We start from the raw sequence: 20,272 nt of genomic DNA on the forward strand, positions 1-20,272 counted from the left end.
AGCATACCAGCTGCGAGTAAGGATGATTAGCCTCCCAAATTATTATAATTATTAATTATATTATTTCACTTGTATAAGGAAAATGTAGCAAGTACTTGGAAGGGAATCAAACCGGAAAGAATGTAGTATCCAGACGCCACTTCAGCGGTTGTGTACAAAGACTATGGAGAGTCAAGAAAATTTTTCCTAACAACATTGGAAATGTTTCTCAGTCCCAGATTCATATCTTATCAACATGTTTGCAATGACTAACCTTTATTGAGATGATATATGAAGAAAAAAAGTGGCATCAGGTTGCAACATTCTTTCCATCAAACCTTGTACATCTAAACCATTAACAGATGTCAGGGGTTCCAGTCACTAATTGTCTCCTTCATTAAATGGATCAGTGATGCAGTCGAGTCCAGTCCATCACAAGTCCCTGCAAGTCTATCAGAAGTCCTCCAGCATGTCCAGTCCCTATTCAACTCACAAGCTATTCAAATGAGCTTTAACAAAGGCATTCCTTTTTTACTGTTCATCCACTGTTACTTGTAACTGGACTTGTGATGGACTTGACTGCATCCATTCTATACAAATAATTTAAACTCTGCAACATGTCTTGTGACATCTGCAGGAAACACGACTTGACTTCATGAATTTTCCATTATTCAGTTTTCTTTCCAATTAAAATCAATAAACTGGACCAAAGTAGTAATTATTGATCAAACAGTATTGAGTAATTAGAAGTGAATGGCATGGAGTCAGCATGTACATGGTATGAGTGTCTTTACATTCAGATATTGATTAATTCACATGGATCGATTATTGATTATCAGTAATATGATTACAATTGATATCACAACTCAGAGGTGAAACAAACAATTGTATTTTGCTAATTCATGGGAAAAGGTACACCTGTTTTTTTTATCATTTGAAAAAACTTTCAAAAATAGATATTTCCAGTTTGTTACTGGTAATACTGTATCATGTATGATATACTGTATATCATTGAGTTAACATTGTAATGACAATGAGGAAAAGAAATTTGGAAAGACTGGATAATTTTATGATAATTTGTCTTACTCCGTCTGATCTATTGTACATTTGGCATTCAGTGGGATAAGTGGACCAATCCTTATCGTGCATTCCTTTGGGCAACACTTGGCGTTGTTACAAATTACCATTTTTCTTCTCATAACTTAAATGAAATACACTTCATGTTAACTTTGAAACAAAACTGAACACAAAATTTATTATTATTATTTTTTTGTTTATTACTTTTTGCATGATTTGTATAGATGTAGTACAGCCTACTTTTAAGCATGTAACAGTTTTAAAAATGCAAAGGACATATACTGCAAAAAAAAAGACATTCTTGCAACTTTATTATTTCGTTAACTTTGTAACTTATACGTTCAATCCATGCATGTTAAATAGTGCTTCTGTGTATTTTGCAATGCTTTCTGTTCAACGTTAACTTTTTTTGTAAACATAAAAAAATTAAGACCATTTATATTATCAATGGATGGTGAAGGATTATAAACAAATATTTTCGCTAACTTTCTCATGAAAACGTCATGAATTACTATGAAAAAAAAAATTGATTCTATTTTTACAAATGTTAAATTCTGGCATCTTAAGATAAAAGAACCACCCAGGATAATTAAAAAGAATACATAAAATGCAAATGAAATGGTGGTACATGTATCATGGATTTGCTTTGTCTGTTCTGTATGTCCTATCAAGTTTTAAGATAAACAATGTACAGTCAACTCTCGTCAACCCCAACGTCCTAGCCATTACTTTGGGATAAAGAACCGAGTACTACAGAATACTACAAAAACGATGTATGCAGGCACCATGTAACCAAAAATACTATGTGTTTTGTGCCCACTTACATGCTGAAGTACTGCATACTAGAGTTTACTACTAGCAGTATTTTGTAGCTTTAGATGAGGTTAGGGTTAATTCCAAATCGATTTGGAATGCGTTCTAAGGCCATTAAGACATCTTTCTAGCAACTTTCAAGCAATTTCATTTTTTAAAAATCAAGGGGTTAGCCTTACATTTCGAGTCAAAATTTGCCAAAAATTGACATTTCTCAAAACAAGGCAGATATTCATCTGGATGCAAGAGGAACATCAATCTATACTCTTAACACGCAGAAATTTGAACTTTTGGGCAAAAATCATCAATTTTTTTAATTTTTGAGCGTTTTTACCTTAATTTTTTGTTTAATAGCACCTCTGTCCAGCAATCGATTTCGAATGCGTTCCAGGGCCCTTAAAACATCTTTCTAGCAACTTTCAAACAATTTCATTTTTTGGCCAAAATTGAAAAAAATTCAAGGGGTTAGCCTTGCATTTTGAGTCAAAATTTGCCAAAAATTGACATTTCTCAAAACAAGGCAGAAATTCATCTGGATGCAAGAGGAACATCAATCTATACTCTAACACGCAGAAATTTGAAGATACAGGAAAAAGTCATCCATTTTTAAATTTTTTTCTTATTTTTAAAGCGATTTTACCTTAATTTTTTGGCGGAATTTCCCCTTTAATAGCACATCTGTCCAGCAATCGATTTGGAATGCGTTCTAAGGCAATTATTAAAGCAACTTTCTAGCAACTTTCAAGCAATTTCATTTTTTAGCCAAAATTTAAAAAAAAATCAAGGGGTTAGCCTTACATTTTGAGTCAAAATTTGCCAAAAATTGACATTTCTCAAAACAAGGCAGAAATTCATCTGGATGCAAGAGGAACATCAATCAATACTCTAACAAGCGGAATGTTGAACTTTTGGGCAAAAATCTTCCATTTTTTTGAGAATTTGTTTTTAAATTTTTGAGCGTTTTTACCTTAATTTTTGGTCGAAATCTTTTTTTTAATAGCACCTCTGTACAGCAATCCATTTTAAATGCGTTCCAGGGCCCTTAAAACATCTTTCTAGCAACTTTCAAGCAATTTCATTTTTTGGCCAAATTTGAAAAAAATTCAAGGGGTTAGCCTTACATTTTAAGTCAAAATTTGCCAAAAATTGACATTTCTCAAAACAAGGCAGAAATTCATCTGGATGCAAGAGGAACATCAATCAATACTCTCACAAGCAGAATTTTGAACTTTTGGGCAAAAATCTTCCATTTTTTTGAGAATTTTTGAGCGTTTTTACCTTAATTTTTTGTCGAAATCTTTTGTTTAATAGCACATCTGTCCAGCAATCGATTTCGAATGCGTTCCAGGGCCCTTAAAACATCTTTCTAGCAACTTTCAAGCAATTTCATTTTTTGGCCAAAATTGAAAAAAATTCAAGGGGTTAGCCTTACATTTTGAGTCAAAATTTGCCAAAAATTGACATTTCTCAAAACAAGGCAGGAATTCATCTGGATGAAAGAAGAACATCAATCAATACTCTCACAAGCAGAATTTTGAACTTTTTGGCAAAAATCATCCATTTTTTTGAGAATTTTTTTTTGTTTTTTGAGCGTTTTTACCTTAATTTTTTGTCGAAATCTTTTGTTTAATAGCACCTCTGTACAGCAATCGATTTCGAATGCGTTCCAGGGCCCTTAAAACATCTTTCTAGCAACTTTCAAACAATTTCATTTTTTGGCCAAAATTGAAAAAAATTTCAAGGGGTTAGCCTTACATTTTGAGTCAAAATTTGCCAAAAATTGACATTTCTCAAAACAAGGCAGAAATTCATCTGGATGCAAGAGGAACATCAATCTATACTCTAACACGCAGAATTTTGAACATTTGCGCAAAAGTCATCCATTTTTTGAATTTTCTTCTTAATTTTTGAGCAATTTTACCTTAATTTTTCGACGGAATTTCCCCTTTAATAGCACCTCTGTCCAACAATCAATTTGGAATGCGTTCCAGAGCACTTAAAACATCTTTCTAGCAACTTTCAAGCAATTTCATTTTTTGGACAAAATTGAAAAAAATTCAAGGGTAACCCCTTGATTTTTTTTCAATTTTGGCCAAACATTTTGTTATGCAATGAAGACATCGTCCAACCTGGGCTAGGGTAATAATAACCTTGCATAAGGGCAATTCTTTGGAAACGGAATTACGCCCATTTGTCACTTTGTCAAGGATTATTCTTTCCCAAGAAAATATGTTCTATGCTAGGCAACTAATCTAAACATGGAAAGGGAACCAAGACCGAATAGAATTGATTGAAAAAAAAAAAATCCCACAAGATTACCCTTTAAGGGGCGGAGCTTAATATCGGTAACGGAATTACGGACGGAGGACAAGAATATTCGAGTTCTCGCATAAATTATTAAAACTCTCTGAAGTTTTGACATTTTAAAATTGGACACTCCCTGTTATTTGTAGAGTTCAGGGTTGTTGTTAACTACAATGCAGAACAAAGTTGAAAAAATAATCACTCTTGTCATAATTTGCATTTTAATCAAGGTAACGGAATTACGCCTGGGCAGTAAATGAATTACGCCATAGGTTTACATGTACATGTAATATGTAAATGCAATACATTAACATTGAATTCAACATAAACTCACCACAATACAAATTTTAGAAGTTTGTAAAATGGCTCAAGGGGAAAGCTACTTGTAGGTGAAAATTAGCAGATCAAAGAGTACATGTAGGCCTAAACATGTCTGGGCTTCATTTTTTAGGTCAAAGGTCAAGGTCAAATGAAATCAGTCTGTTGATGGCTGCATTGCTGGTTAGCAGATTTTAGAATTAGCAAAGGCTGTGATTGGTCAACACATTCATTTTGTCGACAATCAGATAGTGCCCGAGTATTTCCGAGTATAATATAGGTCTTATTAACTGCTTATTGCTTATTAAAATCTTTAAAACTAGTTGATAATTAATATCCATTCCTTTTATTTAGAAAACTTGAAATTCAACGACAATTTTGTACACGGATCGTATACGAGGGGCAAACTTTTTGCTGCGTCATGTACTCATTTGAATTTGGCGACCGTTACCGGCATTTTTCAAATCTCGGTGTGGTCTTCATTCGGCTCTGCCTGCTAACAGTGCTATTTGGGTGCCTAACTTTGAAGATTCCATGTCAACACTAGTCAATGTTTTCTGACAGAAATATCCAATTGTATTAACATAACTGTAAGATATTATGAAGCAAGTGATTTATTTAAAAATTGAAAGGAACATTAAAAGCTACAAGTGAAAAAGCAAGTTCGGAAACGAAGCCAAGTTTTTAAAAAGGGCTTGTCATGTTTATTTTTAACCACGGAGGCTGCCTGACCTACAATTTTATAGACGTGAGCGTCGGGAATAGTTGTCAGGTCTGGGAACCAGACTAGTTAAAACAAGGGCATGTACATGTACTTTAACTAAGTAATTTTAGTATTTAAAGTTATTGTCCAAGGTTACACATGCAAATCCTATTCAATTTGTCATGTACATAATCTGGAGGAAATGTGCATACTTTGTGCATAAGTAATTCCGTTTTACCAAATCTGAACGTTTTTAATCATAAATTGCCAAAATCCCTGTTTCTACCAGAAATAATTTTTTTCAATTTCGTTTTTTGAACTGAATTCCCCATTTAATTGAGGTCTGGAAAAAGTACAAAAAAGGTTTAATATGTAAGTATTTATTTTTGACATTTTTCCTCTCCCATGGAGAATTGCCCATAAGCTAAAATATGGCCCCTGAATATGAACACAAAAGTCTGGAAATATCACCGAAAGAAAAGTCACAAAATTCGGAGCATTTTAACTGTTAACTGATTTAACTGTTAACATTTTAATTTCTTTAAAAAGGTATATGGGAATAACAGTGTGAGGACCCGGTCTTCACTGCGTGGTAATGACCAGGTTGGGGGTGACCGCTGTTATGAACCTCACCTTCGGGCTGGTTCATTAACAGCGGCCATCCCCCAACACGGTACTTTCGCAGTGAAGACCGGGTCCTCACACTGTTATTCCCTAATTAATAGTTTCATCAGACTACAAATCCTTGGTGGCACTAAGTAAGGTGTCATGGATAGTTCCCGCACCACTATAAGTGAACCACCATGTGCACAAAGTCCACAGACATTCCCTAATTACCCCCGGTAATAGTTTTGGTGCAGCAAAAACATCACATTCAGCACTCTGTGGTGCGACAAACCGGACTAGAAATTTTATATTTCCATCCTGAAATTTACTACAAATATTACTGAAAATACAGGGGAAGAATGCATTCTACTTGGCACACTCCAACTCGGGAATCAGATTTGTAAAGTGTTTTGGAAAGTCGTCAGCCACAATTATACCCTGCTCAGAGCTTGTTGCAAGCTCTTCAATGAAACCAAACCAGTAGATCACCAGGCCAGAACCAAAGCGATTCACGTAGCTCCAGAACTGGTCCCTCATGTAGTTCTCGTGACTGTGCCTGTCCCCAAAGGATGCCTTGCTCTCCATCCAGTTGACCACGCGTCCTCCCACGGCTATCGGGACCTGGAGTTTGACATCCGGGGTCTTGTCGTACCCCTTCTTTCTCATCTCTTCCTCTCCGATGAATGCCAGCCCGTGGTCCTGGAGTGTCTTCTTGAGGTGGACTTCCAGTTCCACCCCAATGGAGTGCTTGATACTCTCTACTACGGGACCGTAGCTGGAGTCCAGCAGGACACACTGCTGCACCTCCAGCGACAGTACGGGGTCCTGAATCAAGTGTGGCTCTCGGAAAAGCTTGGTCACTCTGCTCTTCGGCACGGGCGCCTCGTCCCCAGAGGTATAAAACAAGTGGCGCTCTAGGACGATACGGGCCAGCAATGCCGGGCTGAAATCAATCTCACTAGCAAGTCCTACCAAAATTGTCCCCCATTTGTACAATGGGTCCGACACCCGTTTCCGATACTTAGCATAGTAATGCTCCACAGCGCCCGGCGAAGTGTGCTGGCTGTGGTGTCCTTTAGTCTTCACCTGGACACGCTGTGAGTAGATGCTGATCAGTGTGTGGTGGGACACCGATGGGAACTGCTGCTGCACGAGCGCCAGTGATTCCTTTGTTCCGTCGCAGTGCACAGTCTCCAGGCACTCCACTATTTTGTTATACTCGGCAAGTTTCATCGTCTTGCTCAAACACATTCCTTTCACGAGTTTTGCAAAGTTGCGAGCGAGTACAACTCACGTTGTCTCTTGACTTTCTTCCTCCTTCTCGGCCTTTACCTCCTTGGCTTGCTTTCCTTTCTTGGCACTCTGGGTCCGGAGCTGAGCCTCTGCAATGTCCCCCAGGGCCTCCTGTATTCGGACCAGCAGCGCCTCTCCTCTCTCAACCACCTCGGCAAGTTTGGCGGCAGCTTCTTGGTTGTCAGCCTCCAGGTTCCTCAAGGATGCTTGCTGTCAAGTGAAGATGAGAAATATCCAACAGTGATCATATTTAGCTCTTTTCTGTTCTGTAATAAATTGTAGCCACCGCCCTGAGTGACTCCTGGCCTTGTGTTTGGGCAATACCTACTGAAAAAAATCTGAGAAAGTTCACTACAAATGGCTTCAATGCATTTAGATTAATATAACTAAATATTTGAGACTTGTAACAGTTAAATGTAGCAAAACTGGTAATAATCTTGTCCTAAAAAATCAGAAAGAGGTTGGAGCTAGAACACGTGTGAAAAAAGTGCTACACTAAATTTATTCAGTCAGTTTCGGTTTGGCTTTAAGATGGACTGCATTTTACAATAAAACATCCAAATCTACATGGTACCACTATGCGAACTCATTCCTGGGGAAGATTGTTTTGAACATATTTATATATGCCTATGATTGAAGGGGGTGCGCACATAAAATGGATGGTTCTGAATTTCGCCATTAGCCCCACCCACCATTGATTTGTGTACATTTCTAACAGTGTTTGTGACATTTGACTGAGCCACCGTGGTCACCTGACCACAACCCATGATCTAATTGGTCAATGGGCACTGTTTGATGACAGGCAGTAAGGGTCCATGACAGGAGATCAGCTTAAATTTAAATTTATAAAAACGAAATTCCAAACAAATTTGTCAAATAAGTTGACCCAATGTCTGAGTGGTGCCTTGATGCACTCGCTGGACCCTGTTTCAATATCCAAGACTGAATCAGCTTTTGATCACTACGGTCACACTGGGTCAGAGAAATCTCTAACCACATTTTAACCAAGGCTAAGGGCCTCACCTGAAGTTCAAGTGTTGATTCTTCGCTAGGCAAGGAGTCAATCAAGACATCAATGTCTTTAGCCGTCCGCGCGATGAGCTGAGCAAAGAGCTGTGAGTATTCCTCCTGTGACTGGGCCGGTTCTGGCAGCTGGCCGACACCTTGCTTCTCAAAGCCGGGGAACTTGGCCGGAGATGCACTCTGCTGAAGGACACCGACGCTGTTACAGAAATGCTCTGCAAGCTGTTGGAAAAAAAAAACACCAAAAAAAAAAAAAGAGACAGGTTTATATATGGCTACTATCCCTAAACACCATGTATTCTGTTAAGAACCTACCCTCCGCTGTGCAGGAAAATAATGGATGTGTTTTTTGTACTTGAATTTCAAGGAGAATTATTAGTCCATGTAAAGTTATTAATATACATGTAGTGTCTTGGCTGTAGGTTCCTCATCCCACAACATGCTCTAAACCTCCTTGTAGTATTTGAGGAATATGCTGCAGAAAGTGCTGCCTTCTTCAGATGTCTAATTTTCATGAAATTTCGTGTTGAAATTTTGATACGCAAACGTGTGCAAAGGAATTTGGAAATTTCACAAAAAAGAGGCATCTGAAAAAGGCAGCACTTTCTTATTAGCCTATAATTAAAGAGGGTGAGTATGCTTGTAAAGCAAAAATAAACTACACACTAAGCCTGAAAATGAAAATCTAAAATTTGACAAAGTTCGACATGATTTTTTAAATGGTGGAAGTGTGGCCTTTATTTATGGAGGTAGGCCTAGTCCAGTAAATTGGCCACATTTACGGGGCTATTCGGGGCTAGCAACAGTGGCGTCGCCAACGGGGGGCCAGGGGGGGCACGTGCCCCCCCTGGAAAACCTAGTGTCCCCCCGAGTGCCCCCCCATCTGAGATTTGGGTTGGTAAAAAAAAATTCTGCGCGTTGTTAAAATCATTACCTCGAAAATAGCAATTTCTGGAGATATCTTCAGATCGAATTTAGCATCAAATGTGGCACCATTTTGCATCTAGCCCATCCTCCGTATGCGAAAATTTTCCAAAGGGGAGGGGGGCACCCCCTCCCCTTAGACCCCTCCCCCAGGACGGCGATCCGTATCCACCTAAGTGCCCCCCATCAAATGCTGGTGCCCCCCCTGTGCCCCCCCAGACCGAAAAGTCTGGTGACGCCACTGGCTAGTAACGGTGCTCCCTAGTAACAACCTGGGTTTTTTCATCTTTTCTCGGGAATGGTAAGACATTACTAGGCTGGTTTCCTTTTAAACAGATGTTTGAAATAGGATAAGTAAACAATCCAAAACTTGAAATTTTCGGGGATTTCAGCAGGACCTAGTGCCCCTTTAATAAAGTTGATTAATGTAGCTGAATGTCCGAAAACTGGGCCACATCACAAAAATGCTCCTGACAAAAATTTTGCCACTTTCCCACAATTAAAAGGCTTTCATTCAGAGTAACTATAATCCTCAATAATCACACCAACTCCTGATTCAATACTTTCTCCTAGCTGGCTCTATTTTGTCTCCCAAATCATACCTGATTTACAGCATCCTGCAGTTGGGTAACTCGGTCTGCCATGATAGTGCGCGTGCTTGATCAAAATCCAATGGACATTCACAAGTACCCCCCTCAACGGTCACTGAGTTAGCATGACCTTCCCATCATGCATCTGCTTTTTTGCTCTCTTTTTTGCCAAAGATCCCCAAGATCCTATGAGTGGATATCTTTGCATGTTTGGTTTTTGCTGTCCTTTTTTTTCCTCCAAAAAAGGAAATTGAGTTTTGTTTCTCTTTTTGATGTCCAAAAAGAAAAATGGGTTCTGTTTCTCTTTTTGCTTTTTGCGCTTTGTTGTTCAAAAATGAAAATGGGTTTTCCTTCTCTTTTGTCTACCGAAAAAAGGAAAACGAGTTTTGTGTGAATTTGTATAATGGCATAAAAAAAAGGTTTTTAAACTTTTTTTATAACTTATATTTTCCTTTTCCCCTCTGATCTGTCAGAGAAAAAAACGATACTCTTTGTGTGATTTCTACTTGAGGGCGTCCTTCATGGCCACCGTTAATGTAAAAGGCCGTGTCCGTTGATATCGCACTCGTCGTCCAAACACTGACGGAAGCTCATGTCACTGACCACTTACTGACCTACCTCCGTAAAAAAGGGCCACACTTGGACCATGTACTTGAAAATTTAGAACGTTGTCAAATTTTGAATTTTACATTTAGACTTTGTTTGTAGTTTATTTACGCTTTAGAAGCACATTCACCTTCTTTATGTCATGGAAAAGAAGTCCGCCTTTCTCATACTCAGACATCTATTTCCAGGTTCGTTTACACATGTTTTCTATAACCTAGAAAAAAGTCATGAAACCCCCGTCGTGTGACCGGTAGGCTTTCAATACAAAGCTAAGCATTGACCTCTGACTCGGGTGTTTCCGAAGAAATAGAAATAGCTATGTCATGCAATTTCCATACAAAGTACATGGGCACGCGACGTGCCATATGCAAATTTGATATCTTGGCCAATCCCAGCCAACCCCAGACATTCCTGTTGACTTTCGACCAATCAGAACCGCTCTTACACTTTTTTCATCAAACATGGGGTCTAGTGTGTGTTAGTCCGCGTATGTAGAAAAATGGGACCCCATTTTCTGATTAAAAATGGTTTATGATAGTTTCCTTTCCAGCAGCACGTAGCACTATATCGTTGTAATGAACAAAAAAGTCATGACGCTACACAGAAAAATATATAAATAGAACAATTGGTGTTTTTGTGATGTGCGGAGAGATACAAATAAAAGTGATAGGGTTTTTGAACCGCATTACGCCTTGAACCTGTCGTCTGACTTTCGCCCGCTCGCGAATATTTTATTTACACAATAGTAAATTTTGTACTATTTTGGGAGCTTTCAAATGATGAATGTTAAAAATCTGAGGAACTTTATTTTCATAAAAAACTTGGAAACAACGTTGCAACCCGACGCCACTTTTTTCTTCATATTATCATCTCAATAAAGGTCAGTTATTGCAAAAAGGATGATAAGACACTGGGACTGAGAAACATTTCCAATTTTGTTAGGAAATACTTTTAAAAAATTCTTGACTCTCCGTAGACTTTGTAGACAACCGCTGAAGTGGCCTCAGGTCGCAACATGGTTTTCTGAAAATTTTACGATGGGGGATGTTGAATAATGTCTGAAGGCCAGGGTAATTAAGGCCTAAAATTGTCATTCAAGGCACTGTATTATTTCCAAGAATGAGTATAATTCCGGCTTAATTACCATAAATCGTTGAGTTGTGGCTTGATTATTTGGGTACCACCTTTTGATATTTTCCCATGTATTATGTCCGACAATTTTTCAGCTGTTAGCCCATAGGTTCCTGTACGCTTCAAACTGCCCTGCCAGTTACCCCACCCCAGGACTTCATCAGGGAATAAATACAATGTAATACAATGTTGTACAATGTAATAGGATGCAGTACAATGTAGTACAATGCAGTACAATGTAATACAATGTAGTACAATGTAGTACAATGTAATACAATGTAGTACAATGTAATAACATTATGACGTAGTACACTGTAGTTCAGTATAGTACAGGTTTGAATGGGTAAATAGATGGCAGAAAAGGATTTTGGAAACGGAACTGTCAACAATTATTAAAAAGTCAACAAAGGCTGTTGTTAAAAATAATCTACCCTCGGAGGGGTTCTTTATTTATTAAGATATTCACTAAATGTCTGACAACCAAGCATTGTCATCCAAGCTTCACTGCCGTCCAAAACAATGGCAGGATATCTTACAATAATTTACACTTTCATTCAAAACATTCTTCAACAAAGTAATTAAGCCCTAAATATTACGTGTAATTCTTTTTACATTAAATTTACAGGGTTTTTTTTTAAGAAGGATTAAAGTAAGTTGGAGGAATGCAATAAAAGAGAGTAAAATAATGTACAATAATCCTTACTTTTGTTAAGTTTTATTCACAAGTTCTTACGTTTCACCTGAGTGACTCCAACTAAAGAAATGGAAAGAAAAAAATGAATTTCTAAAGTGAAAACTAAATGTGTTGTCATAAAACAATCAATAAAAATCAAATATATTTTCATTATTTCCAAGAAACTTGAAAACTTTTCCGTTTATGGGTCGGAAACAAAATATTGTGATATGAATACATACTCTTTGCCAATGTACTTACTTGCATTAAAATTACTACAAATTCACTGGCAAAAAAACGTTTTCCTTAAAAAGCAGTCGACTATCAAGACAGAATCAGTGCAAACAAATGCTGCATGTGTGATTAACAATAACATTGCTTAAAACAATGTTTAGGTGTTCCTGCAAATTCTATCACTATCTTTGCCTTGTAAAATTTCAGAACTGCAACACTTCAATGATATGTTGGCCAATTATTTATTTTTTTTGTGAAATATTTATTAGATACGGTTCGGTGGTCCTGAAAACAAGAACCATGTATAACGTAACATCGGCAGCTTTTGAGGGTTGCCAATAAAAGGCTTATGTTACCTGCTGCTCTCCGCTCTAATTTCTAACTGGAGTAAAGGTAGGTTTATGGCTTTCGGCTAGCACCCCTGAAATGGATATGGACAAATTAGGAACACCCTAATGTGTAACAGGATGGCTAAGTTTGTAGAGCGCTGGTACGAGGTTCAAATCCAGCTATGGATAAACTAGGAACACACTAACAAATAGCTCAGTTGGTAGAGTAATGGTACGAAGTTCAAATCCAGCTATGGACAAACTAGGAACACACTAACATAGCGCTAGATAGCTCAGTTGGTAGAGCACTTGTACGAGGTTCAAATCCAGCTATGGACAAACTAGGAACACACTAATGTGCAACTGAATAGCTCAGTTGGTAGAGCACTGGTACAAGGTTCAAATCCAGCTATAGACAAGCTAGGAACACACTAATGTGCAACTGAATAGCTCAGTTGGTAGAGCGCTGGTATAAGGTTCAAATCCAGCTATAGGCAAACTAGGAACACACTAATGTGTAACTGAATAGCTCAGTTGGTAGAGCGCTGGTATGGTAATCCAGAGGTAAGTGGCTCAAATTCAACTTCAGTCAATTTCTTTGTTCAACTTTATAATTATGTTTGCAGCTAGTCAATTTCCTTTTGTTGTTTATTTGAAAATTTTAAGTAAATTCAGATAGTGAGAACTATGTGCTGCTTTCTCGTTTTGCAAGAAAGAATATTACAATTTGCACAACATACAGATTAGCTTTTTTGTTTTAATTAAGAATTGACAAAGAATACTTTGATGGAACACCTTTTTTTGTCAATCACACCTGATTCCGTCAACAGTCATACTACATCTAAAAAAAAAAGACAAGCACGAACAGTTTACTGCGCACGTTAACAATTTCTGACATTGTTACTCAATGACTGCCATTGTGACAACACAATACACATAACTGTTACTGACTGGAAAATAAAAATATGCACAAAAAATACTCATATATTAAGAATGGTGTGACATCAATGTAAACAAAGAACAAACAAACATCTATTTATAAAGCCAATGTGATTTGTTTGGCCCTGGCAAAAATGCAGTTTCAAATGAAGTTAGATTTCTAACTAGAGAAAGTTGGCTAAAATAACAAACTTAGACGACAAAACCAAATAATAAAACAAGGAAGAAAAGTTACCATCATTCAAAACAGGGTTTTTTCCTTCAAATTTACATATAAATACACTGTATTTACCGCATACAACTTTTTGTTGTAGTTGTACCATCTAAATTCTGTCTATTATTTATCCCTTTAAATTGTGATACATAGTATACATGTATCACTTTTCTTTCTTAATTGAATGATATAAATAAATGAACTCAAGGAAAATGGACTTGAGATCCAACAAAAAGTAATAAAGTTTCGAATTAGATCAATGCAATAAAAAAAAGAATAACTCTAGGTTGTCCTTTACAAATTATTTCTGTTAGTTACCATGGCAACTGATATCAACTCAGTCTGTCACTGTCAAAATTGTTATTACCCAAAACAAAATAATGAAGAAAAAAATTAAAATGTGAGGACAGACAAGTATAATGTAGTACATTATGTAACATCATTGCATAGATATTTTTGTTTTGGCTTTTTATGCGTAGCTACATGTATGTAATTAGATGAGGCAGCAGGCGTGCTTTGTTTGAACTAAGAGCGCCCTCTAGTGGTGATATTTCATCTATTTGAGCCCTCGTTTGATATATATTTAATTTAAATGATGCCCTATGGTCAGCACTTCTGCATGCACAATGAATGTTGGTCATTCTATAAATTTTGGGTCCACTTTTTTTTCCTGTCCCTGTGTTACATCTGACATTTGTGAGTTTGTAAATCTGATGCACTCTTTAATGAAGTCGTCTTCCAAGAGTGATTATGAATAGCGAATTACCTACATGTACCCAATAAAGGAAAAACTCTTTTGAATTAATTCTTAATGATACTTGAATGCAACATTTCCAAAGAGACAGGAAAAATGTCACACTTTAGACCCTAACTTTACCGAATGACCCATGTGCAATGACCTCAGCAGTAAATTACCCACAATGCTCTAAATTACCCACAATGCTCTGCATTTCCTCCACAAAATTCTGTGAGAGATATTAAAGGTCACCAGTGCTTTTTTAAATTGGACAGTGGGTAAGAACAAAGTTTGTTGCCAGGATTGAAAAAAAAAGCAGTTTTTGCCTGCCAATGACTGACTGCTATTAATAGAGGGCGCTCTGCAAGTTTGAAAGTTGCCATACTTTAATACTTCACACTGTAGTTCAAAATGTAGCCCTCGGTTGCTATTTCTACAACAACAAAAAAAGGTTATGGTACAGAACCTTTATGTACATACAGAAATTTACAATAAAATTCAAGTTTCCAAAATAACAAATACGTATTTTTACATCGCAAAGCAACCGATAAAGCCTGGGTGTTTCATATAAATATGTAAATTGCTCAATTATCAAGAGGGCCTTTTAATTCTTAACTTGAATAAATCAGTAAATTTTAAGGCAATTTAATTCCTATTTAATTAACTTTTTTTGTGTCCCAAGTCATGCTCAATATATAGGAAATAGCAACATAATTTTATTTAAAAGAATAATAATAATAATAATAACAAATCTTTGCTATTTTCTTTGGCTGTTTCTTTCGTTGGAAGACCTGCGTACATTTCAAATGGCCAATGACTTTCCCGTCTGTAATGGACTTCCGCTTTGGAAGCACCAGCTACATTTAGTGAACAAAGAAATATTTAACTTACTTTAAAAGCCAATTCATGACTAAGGTTTGTGACTTATGATGACTGGTTGCATGCGCATTCTGAGAAATAAGTCTGTGCAGCTCATTTCAGCTGTCATGAACTACATGACGCACAAGATAAAGGCGACACAGATTTTGTTCACACAATATGCCCATGGCTCAGAATTTGGGATTATCACAAACAGAAACTGACAATTTTTTTCGAAAAAAAAAGGAAAATCACTGGCTTTTTGTAAAATCTCTCAAACAAACATCGCTCCTTTAGTTCCCACCCAAGTTTCTCAGAAACTTTGAATCCCAGATGATTTTTCCTTCATAAAATATCTTCTGATTGTCATAAATAACCGTACATCCCTCTCTGCTGATCAGAAAGAAGTTTGCTAGCTGTGAGCTGTTGAGGCCTGTCTCGGCTGTAGCCAAGTGGAAGTTGTGTTTTGGGGAAGTGGATAGACACCAGAAGCTGCAGTGGTGGGATGGTCACCTGCTTCAAATGCTGAACACAGTAGCCTGGACTTCTGGTCTTACTCCATGTTGCTTCAATGAGAACAAAAACAAAACTTGTGTTCACTTCGCTGTAAATTTAAAAATTAGTGTTTTTTTTATTGGCAATATTAAGGCTGCTGCTTGCTTGGATGCCCGACTACCTGCCTGCCTACTACAGGGCGAGGACCAGTAAATAGGCCCAAACTTGCATTTATATTTGATTTGTATACTGTCAATTTTATTCTCTTAAATAAGGAGTTTTGTTGCCCTTGTACTTGAGGGTTTTGTAGAAATGAAAGGTTCCGGCTCGAAACCGGTCTTTGAACTCGAGAAATGTAGGACGAAATTAGACCCGTTTTGCCTTGGAGTGGAGAGATGATTTTTCAACATGGTGATGGGCTTCAGGACTGTTTTTAGGGGTGATCATTTTTGGAGGGGAAAATCACCAAAAAGTCATTGGTTAAACCCCCCCCCCCCCCCAAAAAAAAAAATTGATCAAAAAGTTCAAGAGAATAAATCAAGCTTTAACTTGATGTATGTCTCCATGACCTGTAAGGGATGGGAGTATTTTCCCCGATTTTTCAAAGTTGGGGTATTTATCTTTGGTGCCCAGGAGAGTTCACTAACTGGTCTGCACCCTACAGTGCTCTCATACTCCATAAACTGAAATTAGACACAACAGGAGAAAATGAACAAGAACAAATTCCGTCACTAACTCAGAAAACTCTTACAGTACAAAATCTGATGAGTACGTCCATTTCTCCTTAATTCAAGTGTGGTAAACAGTCAGAAAACATCCGATGTCTGGCAATATTTTCACCCTCTGCTTTCCCTGTTACAATTGTTTGCTTTCTTGCTAGCTGGCTGGCCCCCTGCTAACTTTCACGAAATTTCCGCCACTGCTGCTCAGTTTGACCACAGGAATTTGACAAGCACGCCGCAACACTCCCGCCCCCACAACCACCTCCCCCCCCCCAAAAAAAAAATCACCGATACAAACATCTGGTTGCCTCTTCATACAAAAAGTCAGGGAAAAAACCTGACAAACACAAACTGCCAAAATCTTGATGTATGGGTTCTCCTGCCCATCAAAAGGAGAACGGGATTTTAGAAAATCCAGGCAGCAGGCACACAATGGAAGTTGTTATTGCAAGGGCTTGGGAGAAAAGCCGTCATTTCCGCTAAAGTCATCCAGGTGTAACAAGAGTCACAATCGGCACATTCCAAGTTATTGTTGATAACTTAGAATTAAATGCAAGGTCCTGTAAACTTTTCTTGGGGGAGGGGGGGAAAGGGGCGGAGATCATACTATGGTGACAGCCATATTTGTTTCTTCAAAAAGTTTTTTTTAAGGTAAATATGTGATTTGAGGTATGTGGAAATAAGTTTATAAACATTATTGTAAACAAGTAAGATTTGAGGCTGGGCATGGTGGAGATACTAAATAATGAAAGGTTTGCGGAAACACCATGTGCGAATAATTTCTCAACTAAGAGAATGGTTCTGAAAAGAACCAGAGGTTTTAACTCGACGTTCCGGTCAGTATGCCCTGACCGTCTTCAGGAGAGTGCCTAAACTCTAAGAAAGTAAACACTTAAGTAGCAAAAGCGAACCCTAACACCTATTTCTTAGTGTTTAGGCACTCTCCTGAAGACGGTCATAGCATACAGACCGGAACGTTGAGTTTATACCTCTGGTTCTTTTCAGAACCATTCTCTTAGTTGAGAAATTATTCGCACATGGTGTTTCCGCAAACCTTTCATTATTATTGTAAACAAGTGTCATTTTGTGTGTGTCTTCTTACCCCTATGCTTTCCTTTATAAAATGTTCAACCTCCCCCTCAAACTGCACAGTTGCTGAAAAAGTCTCTCTTCTGAAAAGTCCAGTTAAAAATTGCTATAAAACTCCTACCAGTTTATTTTTCATTCGGAATATGCTAGGGCTGTCAATTTTTGAATAAGTTATTATTCGATTACTCAAAACTGCATTTGACTGAATATTCGGATATTCGAAACTGCCAGCTGCAACTGTGCGCTGCACCGGTCAAAAGTTACACGCAGAGCATGCAAGTTAAAATTTGTGTGCAGTGATCGATATGGGCTGCTGGAGTGTTTTGCAGTAAATATTTTATAACTGTTAGGCCAAAGAAAAAAAAAAATAGTCGGTCTCTGGTCAGACCGAAGTTCCGGAATTGATGCGGCGACGCCTTTTTTTTGGGGGGGGGGTGGCTTTTTTTTTTTTTTCAAGCTTGTATTGTACAGACAAGGTGGGTACTATTTTGCTTTTTTGTGTCCTCATGCACATGTACATTGGAGTCCTCCATAATTTGCCTTGGTGCTTTCGATCATTTGCCTTGGTGCAATTTCCCATTCCTTGGTGCTCTTTGGTAAAAAAAATTGAGGAGGTGCGGAAATAGAGGGTGCTGTTGGAGCTACCGCGGAACATTTTGGAGAAAAAAAAGATCGACGCGCATGATTAAAATCGACGCGCGCGCTGACCAGAGATCGACTTATTTTTTTTTTTGGCCTTAGGCCAAAAAAAAAAAATAGTCGGTCTCTGGTCAGACCGAAGTTCCGGAATTGATGCGGCAATGCGTTTTTTTTTTTTTTTTTTTTGGTGGCTTTTTTTTTTCTTTTCAAGCTTGTATTGTACAGACAAGGTGGGTACTATTTTGCTTTTTTGTGTCCTCATTATACATTGGTGTCCTCCATAATTTGCCTTGGTGCCCTTTATCATTTGCCTTGGTGCAATTTCCCCATTCCTTGGTGCTCCTTGGTACAAAAATTTCAGGAAGCGCGGCAATAGAGGTTGCTGTTGTAGCTTCCGTGTTAATTTAGAAAGAAAAAAAAAGGTTGACGCACATGATTAAAATCAACGCGCTCGCTGACCAGAGACCTTGCAAGTATTTTTTTTTGGCCTTAAAGGGCTTTAACCATCTAAAAGGATGGGAACAATGAACCACCGTCGACAAAAAAGTTACTGCACTAAAAATTGACCCAAAAAATAGCACCTGACAATAAAGCGCCGCAATTTTATGATAAAATAACATCACAGTCGTGTGTGTACCGGTACATATATGCACGTGGTTTTTTAGTCAAACCGGCAAAAAGCTATTTGATTATCTGGTTGATGATCGAATATTTGAATATTCAGTATTCAGAACAGCCTTAGAATGCTTCAAATTTCATCAAGTCCATTCCGAGTTTTGCATCTCTATTTTATCACAACGGGGCCATGGATTTCCCCTCCACACTGAAAAAAAAAGTCACAGCAACTTTTTTTTTTGGCACCAAAAACTCCATCAGCTTGATCATTGATCACAGGAAGTAACTTGGCAAATTGAAATGAAGCAAAGCAAATCGGCGCACAATGCCGACAACAGGCCCTGGAATGTACTACCATTCACTCCACTGTTTACATCTTTGTCCCTGGATCAGCCCGACAATGCCCAGCGGCTCATCCTATTCTCTGAAACCAAGGTCTCCAAAATACTACAGACATGATCAGGACAAAGCGACTCAGAACAGGGGAACAAATCAATCTGTTACGCTGGACTTGCTTTGAAGTTTGGCTGGACTCTTAAAAGTTTCGCTCATCATTAAAGGGAATATACAACATTTGCAAACATCGAAAAATAAAGCTACCAAGTTTTTGCGAAATACCTTAATAGGATGTTGGTAAATGACAGTCTAAAGCATCCTGTAAAATTATGGCACCTGGTATACTGTCATTTTCAAGAAAAGTGTTATTTTTGTATCAATTTCCAACGCTGATCGGCCGATCAGCGTTGGAAACAACTGGCTTTTTTTCAAATACTGGCCCCAATTTACCATTGCACTTGTTTGCAATCGATTACAAACCTATGAATGGGTACGAGCCAGCTAGACTGGTTTCCTGACCTTACAATTCCCCAATGTATGTAAACTGCTCTGTTTCTTCTTATATGGAGTCAGGGAACCAGACTACAGGAAAATGATCGTTTTTCTTGGTTTTTATAGCATTTTCGAACCCAAAACCTCCAAAAATTCAGTGTAGCTATATTTGCTTTATATTTCCAAACCCCCAATTCCATCCATTTCCGAAAATTACAGCAAAAGCAAATGATGTATATTCCCTTTAACCCTACATCTCTCTGCACCATTTTTGCTGAGAAATCAATTCAATTTTTTTTTTTAATTCAAATCACATTTATTTCCTCTTCATCACAGAAATGAAAAAAATAATATAAGTATTGAAACAAAATATAAAGGCCACTAGAGGTGGCAAAAACTTAAAAGGATAGCTTGTATCAGGCATGCCATTACACAAAACCAACGAATAATAACAAAAAAACAACAAAAAATCCAGTTCCATCATTGTGCAGTAACCCAATGGCACAAATGGTCCTGACGACGCGACGGGCAGAG

The 20,272-nt window shown here is 37.8% G+C and overlaps 2 protein-coding genes across 4 annotated transcripts in view; both read right to left on the reverse strand.

The window, feature by feature from the left end:
- Positions 1 to 5,780: 5,780 nt before the first annotated feature.
- On the reverse strand, positions 5,781 to 9,727 carry LOC119730693 (mediator of RNA polymerase II transcription subunit 21-like). 3 transcript variants are annotated; one of them, XR_005271388.1, is made up of 3 exons: positions 8,117 to 8,255; positions 6,098 to 7,303; positions 5,781 to 5,962 (listed from the first exon to the last, which is right to left on the reverse strand). XR_005271388.1 is itself a non-coding variant. In XM_038203689.1 (3 exons), the coding sequence occupies exons 1-3, from the start codon at positions 9,682 to 9,684 to the stop codon at positions 7,091 to 7,093; spliced, it is 477 nt and encodes a 158-aa protein (XP_038059617.1). In that variant the 5' UTR covers positions 9,685 to 9,727; the 3' UTR covers positions 6,942 to 7,090. The 3 variants fall into 3 exon arrangements, 2 of the variants coding, with proteins under 2 accessions (XP_038059616.1, XP_038059617.1); XM_038203689.1 differs by lacking the exon at positions 5,781 to 5,962 and adding an exon at positions 9,643 to 9,727 and having other exon boundaries at positions 6,942 to 7,303; positions 8,117 to 8,338; XM_038203688.1 differs by lacking the exon at positions 5,781 to 5,962 and having other exon boundaries at positions 6,044 to 7,303.
- A 2,053-nt stretch (positions 9,728 to 11,780) lies between these two features.
- The window catches only part of LOC119730133, a 36,728-nt gene continuing 28,236 nt past the window's right edge, over positions 11,781 to 20,272 (reverse strand). Inside the window, exon 5 of the mRNA XM_038202906.1 lies at positions 11,781 to 15,916. Coding sequence (XP_038058834.1) covers positions 15,904 to 15,916 — 13 coding nt within the window. The 3' untranslated portion in view covers positions 11,781 to 15,903. The remainder of the gene's footprint in view (positions 15,917 to 20,272) is intronic.

This window comes from Patiria miniata, unplaced genomic scaffold (assembly GCF_015706575.1).
Source record: "Patiria miniata isolate m_02_andy unplaced genomic scaffold, ASM1570657v1 HiC_scaffold_22, whole genome shotgun sequence".
NCBI lineage: Eukaryota > Metazoa > Echinodermata > Asteroidea > Valvatida > Asterinidae > Patiria > Patiria miniata.